The following is a 9,984-nucleotide window of genomic DNA, read 5'->3' on the forward strand; positions in this document are numbered from 1 at the left end:
CCTCTCTCCCTTCTTCCATCCTCTCTCCCTTCTTCCATCCTCTCTCCCTTCTTCCATCCTCTCTCCCTTCTTCCATCCTCTCTCCCTTCTTCCATCCTCTCTCCCTTCTTCCATCCTCTCTCCCTTCTTCCATCCTCTCTCCCTTCTTCCTCTTGGTTTCCATGATGGTGGAATTGGCGTTGTGTGTTTTTGAACACATGACCAGATCAGCGTCAGTGCGGCCTCATTCATGTCCTCAGTGTCTCCTCTTGTGGTTGGAGGTCATTTTGCAGTCTTGCTCTTCTTAGTGTCACGGAATGTTCCTCACGTGTATCGTTACCTCCTGCGTGACGTGTTAGCGGGAGCAGAAGATTCACACAGAGAATTGTCTTCCAGCGACTTGTCAGCTTTGGGTGGAGAACGTGATGAAGAGCCAGCTGGAGACAACTCCTTCTCTTCATCACCAGCCATGGGAAGGACTCCGCTCTCCAATGTCCTCTCGGCTTCTTTCCCATCACTGCCGCGGCCCATATGGCAACGAAAGGTTTTCAATCATTCTACAGCAGTGTAATGGTCCCGGGATCGTTTCCATGAGCCGGCTGCGTTCCAGAGTGGAACGCATCGGCCGTGGACGTAACAGGGCGCCTCCTCCCCCTGGGCGCGTACTGCTATGCGTTCCGGGGTGGAACGCGGAAGTGACGTCACGCCGCGAGGCTCCAGTATATAAGAGGCCTCTGAACCCATGGATGGCGTTCCACTATTGGGTTCATGGCCCAACACCGCAGGAGCTACTCAGCATCAACCAGCCTATTACCCGGACCTCTCACCACCAACCTTTGGAGGCATTGCCAGGAGTCCTAAGGATCAGCAGAACCAAGGGGTTTAACTAGGGTTGCCACCTGTTCTTCAAGTGAAACCCGAACACTCCAGCGACGCACGGACATTTTTGGGGGAGAATGAGTCGCGGCTTGTTCATATGTACATAGCGCCGCCCATTCATATGTAAAAATCTCAGTAGAGACTATTTTTAGTGGGGGGGCCAGTAGCCCCTATCTTAATTTTGGTTGCCCCCGTCTGCCTGACATCTTGTGTCCGGGTTTCTGCTGCCATGAAACCCGAACACAGCATTCAAAACCCGGACTGTCCGGGTGAATCCTGGACGGGTGGCAACCCTAGGTTTAACTCCCCTCAACCGCAAGTACTTGCATTAGCTTTACTGGTGACTCTGTTTGGAGTCATTACACTGCCACCTGGTGGATCCTTTGCATATCTTCTCCATATTTTGCCTATGCTCTATCACTATCAGTGCATAACTGGATTGCTATTGCTGAGTTTGTTCTCTTTATCTAAAGGCTGTTTAGTTAACAAGCGCTCTCTCATTTGCATAACCACTCCTGTGATGATATTAGGAATATGGAGCAATGTTCCTCATACATAGTGTACCTTAGCCTCTTGTTATTTTTTCTGCGGTAAATGATTTCTAAATCCCAAACTCTCCGTTTGTGATTGAGAGTGCCGCCTGGGATTTTAGCCTGACACGGCACTTTCAAACCCTACTGGTTAGAACTGCAGCTGAGATCCACCGCACCTCCGTGAAGTACGGTACATGACAAGCAGCAGCAAAAAAGAAGATCTCAGCTCCCGAATATCTCCGATAGTGAAAGTCTGATAGAGTGATGAAACCTTTCCTGTAGCGGGTTCCTCAGGTCTGGGAACTGGATCATCGCTACTTTCATTCCAGGACCGGAGATCACATCGGAGACCTCTTCAGACAAAACTCTTCTGTATCCTCTCTCAGGATCACGTGACACTCAGACCTTTCATGGAGTTTGAGGACGGTTGTCCCGAAGCTCCATCCCGCCATGGAATGGTTATTAGCAATCTTGGCCCAGTCTTCACTTCACGGACAATCAGCCTCTTCACACTCTCTGGTGGACTTTGTATCCTTCCAGGGGACTGCCAGACAGCATAAGCCTAAAACAATCCAACCTGTTCCCAGGTTTATTAGGTTCTCCGCCCTTCCAATGAATGTCGCCAGCGAGAGACCCGCCAGAGGTCATTACGGAGCAGAACGTTGGTCTCAGTAATCATACGGAGCGTCTGGTCTGGACCTCTTATTTGGCAGCGATATCTTGTGATTTCCATTCTTCTTCCCTCACTTCTTTATTCCTTCTAGCTACTTAATTCCCATGTGTGCTAACATGGGGCAGCACGTAGAAACAGAAAATTGGTAGTTACCCTAATTTTACCATCCTGGCCCCTCACCCTATGAGCACAGCGTCTCCCCCACCTATATGTCTGATCATGGCCAGGTAACATGGATCGGATTGTGCGCAGCGAGGAGAGCTTGGAGAGACTATACAAGGTGCCATCTTGGGAGACTCGGAGGTGGATCATTGGTACCAGCATGGGAGATAATATAGGACAGAGTCTGGGAGATCTCAAACACTTGCCTGTTATGAAGCTTATGGTGGAAGTATCACAGCAGCTGCGTTCTGGCTCCGCCCACGTCACCATTGTCACTCGGAAGTTATAGTACCAGGCAGGAAGTAGATTGGTCAATCTCTGCAAAACATGAATATCATCTCTATATGATGAACACGTTCTTCATGTCCAGGAACACTGATGTGTCTGTTCATCTCATACATGTCTATCACGTGTCCTTCCCATGTACAGAGCTCATGAATATGGAATACACAGACTGCATGGGTTGTGCATGTGTGGAACGTCTGCGACGCGATAAGAAAGGAATACACGTTACCACTGTAGATGTCAGGGAAACAGTTGCTGCAATTTCATAATATGGAGTCCATTCCGATGTCATGGTAACGGGGCTAAAATAAAACATTTCCACCACATATTTCCGGAAGACGCTGTGATACGGGCGGCTCCAGCTCAGCACCACGGCTGACGGTCCCAGAGGGTACAGCACCAAGTCCTTGATTCCGGTTGGTTCTGTGGATTGGAAAGCAGATGAGTTCTATGATATATATTGTAGCAGAATCCAATTCTAGATACAAGTCACATTGTTGCTGATATTGTCAGAACACAGAGAGAGCCGGACTGAGGGCGGAGCCACCATGGTCCTCCCATGGCACGCCCATCTGTACAGCGTATAACGCACATTGCTGCCGATGTTCAGTAAATCGTTTTCTGATGAACAATTGACAAGTAAAAAGATTTCTCACCAATAGAGAAGAGAACCGGATCTGACGGGGGGCCTAGTAACGGGGCTCTATGCAGGTAGACGACCACCCTGTACTGGGCTCCGGGCACCATGTTTGTGATGACATTGCCGGTCAGATTGACCTAAAAACACAAAACAGGCTGAATACAGAACGTCTGCGTGTTCACAACATGTCAAGGAAAGAAGCGTGTGAGCTGTAAACGTGATATCTTTCTCCTTACATGTGACATGAGTTGGAAGCGGTGATCACATGCATACCCCACCCTCCCCCCTCCCCCCTCGCAGGGGACATCTTGTGATTGTTAAATTTGTCTATTGTCGTCCTTATATACCAAAATATGTGCCGAAACCTCCCAGTTCTAGCACAAAACTCAGAATGCTGAATAGAAGAGCACGAGAGTCATCGGCCTCTTACAGCCATCTGAAGAGTGAAGATCATGGAGAACATAGAGAACATAGAGAACACAAAGAACTCGAAGAACATGGAGAACATGAAGAACATGGAGAACATAGAGAACACGTAGAACATAGAGAACACTAGAACATAGAGAACACGGAGAACACGGAGAACACGGAGAACACGGAGAACATAGAGAACACGGAGAACGTGAAGAACATGGAGAACACGAAGAACATGGAGAACACGGAGAACATGGAGAACACAGAGAACATGGAGAACACGGAGAACACGAAGAACACGGAGAACATGGAGAACACGGAGAACATAGAGAACACGGAGAACGTGGGGAACAACGAGAACATGAAGAACTCGAAGAACATGAAGAACATGGAGAACACGAAGAAGATGGAGAACACGAAGAACATGAAGAACACGGAGAACATGAAGAACACGGAGAACATAGAGAACACCAAGAACATAAAGAACACGGAGAACACGGAGAACATAGAGAACATAGAGAACACAAAGAACTCGAAGAACATGGAGAACATGAAGAACATGGAGAACATAGAGAACACGTAGAACATAGAGAACACGTAGAACATAGAGAACACGGAGAACATAGAGAACATGGAGAACACGAAGAACACGGAGAACATGGAGAACATGGAGAACATGGAGAACACGGAGAACATAGAGAACACAGAGAACACGGAGAACATGGAGAACACAAAGAACATGGAGAACACAGAGAACATGGAGAACCCGGAGAACGTGGGGAACAACGAGAACATGAAGAACTCGAAGAACATGAAGAACATGGAGAACACGAAGAACATGGAGAACATAGAGAACATGAAGAACATGGAGAACATAGAGAACATGAAGATCAAGGAGAACATGAAGAACATGAAGAACACGGAGAACATGGAGAACACAGAGAACACAAAGAACATGGAGAACACGGAGAACATGAAGAACATGGAGAACACAAAGAACATGAAGAACATGGAGAACATGGAGAACAGGAAGAACCTAAAGAACATGGAGAACGTGGAGAACAGGAAGAACCTAAAGAACATGGAGAACATGGAGAACAGGAAGAACCTAAAGAACATGGAGAACGTGGAGAACAGGAAGAACCTAAAGAACATGGAGAACGTGGAGAACAGGAAGAACCTAAAGAACATGGAGAACGTGGAGAACAGGAAGAACCTAAAGAACATGGAGAACGTGGATTCCATAGTTACCTCCTTACAGTAATACTTTTCCTGCCTCTGACTCTCCTTCTGTTTCCGACACGTCTGGGAGCACACGGACACAATAGCGTCACTGGCCATGGAGGACGTCCATGACACCAATGCGGACGTAGAGTTCAGAGTTCTCACCGTCACATTCTTTGGTTTTTCTGTCAGTTCCTCAAACCATTTTCCATCCGGAGCTTAAAGGGGAACAGGAGAAAATTCTGAGAGATACAACAATGTCCTCCGAGATCTTCACCCAACCTTCCGATAGGAAAAAGAATCAACCCAACCGCAGACCCCAGACATGGATGTGTCAGCCCAATGCCAACAGAGCGCTCATGTGTACTGACATCTGTACAATGAAGACTGACGGGTAATTACCGTGTACACAGAAGTCAGCCTCCACCATGATTGGGTCTCCCAGCACCATGAGCCTCCACCATGATTGGGTCTCCCAGCACCATGAGCCTCCACCATCATTGGGTCTCCCAGCACCATGAGCCTCCACCATGATTGGGTCTCCCAGCACCATGAGCCTCCACCATTATTGGGTCTCCCAGCCCCATGAGCCTCCACCATGATTGGGTCTCCCAGTACCATGAGCCTCCACCATGATTGGGTCTACCAGCACCATGAGCCTCCACCATGATTGGGTCTCCCAGCACCTTGGGAGGCTCCACCATGATTGGATCTCCCGGAACCATGATCCTCCACCATGATTGGGTCTCCCAGCACCATGAGCCTCCACCATGATTGGGTCTCCCAGCACCTTGGGAGGCTCCACCATGATTGGATCTCCCGGAACCATGATCCTCCACCATGATTGGGTCTCCCAGCACCATGAGCCTCCACCATGATTGGGTCTCCCAGCACCTTGAGCCTCCACCATGATTAGGTCTCCCAGCACCTAGAGCCTCCACCATGATTGGGTTTCCCAGCACCTAGAGCCTCCACCATGATTGGGTCTCCCAGCACCTAGAGCCTCCACCATGATTGGGTCTCCCGACACGCGGTCACTTACCTATATAGAAGCTGAGTGTTTTGGCCTCTCTGCTTTCGCGGGCGTCACAAGAACCAGAAGAGCTGACGCTTCTTACGGTGTACTGATACTTTCCCGGCTCCATCAGCTCAGTTACAAAGTCGTCAGTATTTTCATCCACGGTGGAAATTAAAGTCACATTTCCTAGACGGAGAGACGAGGAAAGTCAAATATCCTTCAATGTATCCGGAGATTACCCAATAACATGACCCCATAGAAGGGTCTGGAGGGGGAGGGGTTGGGGGGAGAATCCCACAGTGCAGATATGAAGCACCCACATATACCAGGGAGTGCAGTGATATCAGGGGAGCCTAGGCACACTCATATACCAGGGAGTACAGTGATATCAGGGGAGCCTAGGCACACTCATATACCAGGGAGTACAGTGATATCAGGGGAGCCTAGGCATGGCAACATACCAGGGAGTGCAGTGATATCAGGGGAGCCTAGGCACACTCATATACCAAATCTCTGGTAAAATGGCAGAAACGAGAAATACTCTGAACACATTTGGGACATTTACCGTCTTTGTGAAGATAAATGTTGAAACCATGGAATGCCGTTGGTGGCTTTGGAGGGAACCAGCTGATGGAGACTTGGAACCTGGACGGAGGACGGAGATCTTGGCCAGCTTCAGAGGAGAAACTTCCTAAAGTTGGATTCTCATAGTCTGGGGGAATTTCATTGACAAACCCTTCCACATCCACTGTGGCCGTCTCGCTGACCCACCAGTAGGGCGGCGCTGTGGTCTCAGAGCTGCCATTCAATAGATATTTCTCCTCAGTCCAGTTATAGGAGGAACTTGCAGCTGAGCTCTCAAACGGATCATCAAATGTCTCCGAGGACCTCCCGCTGGGGCTGATGACGTTGCTCTCTGTTGTGGACGTTCCTTCTCCGGGATCTTCTGCTCTGCTGAGGTTCACACGCAATATTTGTATGGAAATGTTTTGGGGGGGATAAGGAGCTTCAAGAAGAAGAAGAGATTGTAAGTGATCGGGTGAGGAAATCTCTTGTGATCAATACAATGATTGTATGATGATGTCATCACATCACTTCTCCTTCCAATCAGAACCATGGAGGAGCCAATGGAGGTCACATTGTGGATGATATATAATGGACATGGAGACCCTGGATAATGGACATGGAGACCCCGGATAATGGACATGGAGACCCTGGATAATGGACATGGAGACACTGGATAATGGACATGGAAACCCCGGATAATGGACATGGAGACCCCGGAAAATGGACATGGAGACCCCGGATAATGGACATGGAGACCCTGGATAATGGACATGGAGACCCCGGATAATGGACATGGAGACCCCGGATAATGGACATGGAGACCCTGGATAATGGACATGGAGACACTGGATAATGGACATGGAAACCCCGGATAATGGACATGGAGACCCCGGAAAATGGACATGGAGACCCCGGATAATGGACATGGAGACCCTGGATAATGGACATGGAGACCCCGGATAATGGACATGGAGACCCCGGATAATGGACATGGAGACCCTGGACAATGGACATGGAGACTCTGGACAATGGACATGGAGACCCTGGACAATGGACATGGAGACCCTGGATAATGGACATGGAGACCCTGGATAATGGACACGGAGACCCTGGACAATGGACACAGAGACCCTGGACAATGGACATGGAGACCCTGGACAATGGACATGGAGACCCTGGACAATGGACATGGAGACCCTGGACAATGGACATGGAGACCCTGGATAATGGACATGGAGACCCTGGACAATGGACACTAGGACCCTGGATAATGGACATGGAGACCCTGGATAATGGACATGGAGACCCTGGTCCATGGGGAGGAGATGGAAGTCATTATTGGCTGTATATTGTCTGATTGGCCGAGTTGTCCAGTGTCAGGCCTGCCTGTGTATTGGATCTGATCGCCCACGTGGCCCCCGGCATTGTCAGGATCGTCATATTAGAGAACCAAACGTCTCTCATTCAGTCCCCTCTACACCCGAGTTGGGTCATTCCCATGTGTCCCCTCGGGGGCCCTACGTGTGCTTCATAGAATTGTTTCACCAAATTACAGAAAATTACTTCAGAAAAATAATTTCCGCTACACGCAGAGCGCATGTTACAGCGATATATTCCCCCAACGCAGCGCCCGGGAGGGGGAGGGGCAGCAGGTTCAGTGATGGGAAATGGATGTTCCGCGATCTCCTGCTGCTCACCATCCTCATGTCGGTCACACTCTATATTCTCATAAAGGTAATAAAAACTTCGTCTTGTTTCCCGTGTTCATTATAACTACATGGGATTAAACACGCTTATGGACCTCTAGAGATAAACTGCACCTGTCACACATCTGGAGAACATGTCATACGTCTAGAGATCACGTCACACTTCTGGAGAACATGTCAAACGTCTAGAGATCACGTCACACTTCTGGAGAACATATCATAGAAATGGAGATCACGTCACACTTCTGGAGAACATGTCATACGTCTAGAGATCACGTCACACTTCTGGAGAACATGTCAAACGTCTAGAGATCACGTCACACATCTGGAGAACATGTCATACGTCTAGAGATCACGTCACACTTCTGGAGAACATGTCATACGTCTAGAGATCACGTCACACTTCTGGAGAACATGTCAAACGTCTAGAGATCACGTCACACTTCTGGAGAACATGTCAAACGTCTAGAGATCACGTCACACTTCTGGAGAACATGTCATACGTCTAGAGATCACGTCACACTTCTGGAGAACATGTCATACGTCTAGAGATCACGTCACACTTCTGGAGAACATGTCAAACGTCTAGAGATCACGTCACACTTCTGGAGAACATGTCAAACGTCTAGAGATCACGTCACACATCTGGAGAACATGTCATACGTCTAGAGATCACGTCACACTTCTGGAGAACATGTCATACGTCTAGAGATCACGTCACACTTCTGGAGAACATGTCAAACGTCTAGAGATCACGTCACACTTCTGGAGAACATGTCAAACGTCTAGAGATCACGTCACACTTCTGGAGAACATGTCATAGAAATGGAGATCACGTCACACTTCTGGAGAGCATGTCATACATCGGGAGTACATGTCATGCATCTTGAGAACATATCATACTTCTGGATAACGTGTCATACAACTGCAAAACATGTCATACATCCATTCCACAAGACTAATATGTAGCTAGATGTGCCCCCAACAAGACCAGAATACCACATGACCATCTCATGAACATTTTACATGACCACCTTTCTAGATCATATGTGACCTGATGTCCATCCTAACGTTACATGTGAAGATGGCCCTTCCTTTATATATAGAATGGAGATCCCGGGAACATGCTGCATATTCTTGGTATGTTGCCGTGTCTGGTTACCTGTGCGGTGTTGCTGTGGCTGGTGTCCTATGCCGCTGCTTCTCACCAAGGTGGTCTCGTTGAAGGAGGTCTCGGATACCAGCTGGAAGGTGATGTTGGAGTAACAGATTCCCGGCATCAGGTGATTGAACACGGTCTTACCCTTCACGGCGTCTGCGGAATGACAAGAAGCCGACACGTGACTTTCCCTCCACAGAAGAAATACAACAAGGAGGCGGGAACCTGCTCATGTGATGGGTGGGGCCCAATATGGGGTCCTACAGGGGCCACGCACATAGATGACACAGACGGACTGCGCTGGCGGCTCCTCCAGACGAAGACGAGATTTTCCTTTCAATTATTTTTATAAGATTTCAGAAATAATTTGCAGAAAACACAAAAAATGTGACAAAATAAACGGGAGCCCAGCGAGCGGAACCATCAGAACAAAGTCCATCAGAACAAAGTCCATCAGAACAATACCGGACTACAGAGATAAGAAACATGGTGATATGAAATGTGATACAGAATAATAATGATACCTATAGGCGCGGCGCTACGGGGGCGCTGCAAGGGGAGGGCCCCGGGGCCCCGAGGTCGGGTGATGATGTCACTATGGGGAGTGTGAATATTAGGATGTAATGGGTAAATCTGAACCTCACTGTAATATTATATATCTAGGGAAGAAACCGCTTCCCACTTAGGGTTCGGGTTACGGTTCAGGTTTAGGGTTAGGGGTTAGGATTAGGCTTAGGGTACGGGT

The 9,984-nt window shown here is 48.5% G+C and overlaps 1 protein-coding gene across 1 annotated transcript in view; it reads right to left on the minus strand.

Moving 5' to 3' along the window:
• Nucleotides 1-9,391, minus strand: part of PTPRO (protein tyrosine phosphatase, receptor type O) — a 31,239-nt gene extending 21,848 nt beyond the window's left edge. The window contains exons 1-7 of the mRNA XM_018575340.1: nucleotides 9,243-9,391; nucleotides 6,373-6,813; nucleotides 5,832-5,993; nucleotides 4,817-5,007; nucleotides 3,168-3,288; nucleotides 2,741-2,934; nucleotides 2,433-2,544 (exon numbers count right to left, since the gene is read on the minus strand). Of these exons, the coding sequence (XP_018430842.1) occupies nucleotides 2,433-2,544; nucleotides 2,741-2,934; nucleotides 3,168-3,288; nucleotides 4,817-5,007; nucleotides 5,832-5,993; nucleotides 6,373-6,813; nucleotides 9,243-9,360 (1,339 nt within the window). The 5' untranslated portion in view covers nucleotides 9,361-9,391. The remainder of the gene's footprint in view (nucleotides 1-2,432; nucleotides 2,545-2,740; nucleotides 2,935-3,167; nucleotides 3,289-4,816; nucleotides 5,008-5,831; nucleotides 5,994-6,372; nucleotides 6,814-9,242) is intronic.
• Between the last annotated feature and the right edge of the window lie 593 nt (nucleotides 9,392-9,984).

This window comes from Nanorana parkeri, unplaced genomic scaffold (genome assembly GCF_000935625.1).
Source record: "Nanorana parkeri isolate BGI_ZX_2015 unplaced genomic scaffold, ASM93562v1 scaffold3805, whole genome shotgun sequence".
NCBI classification, from domain to species: domain Eukaryota; kingdom Metazoa; phylum Chordata; class Amphibia; order Anura; family Dicroglossidae; genus Nanorana; species Nanorana parkeri.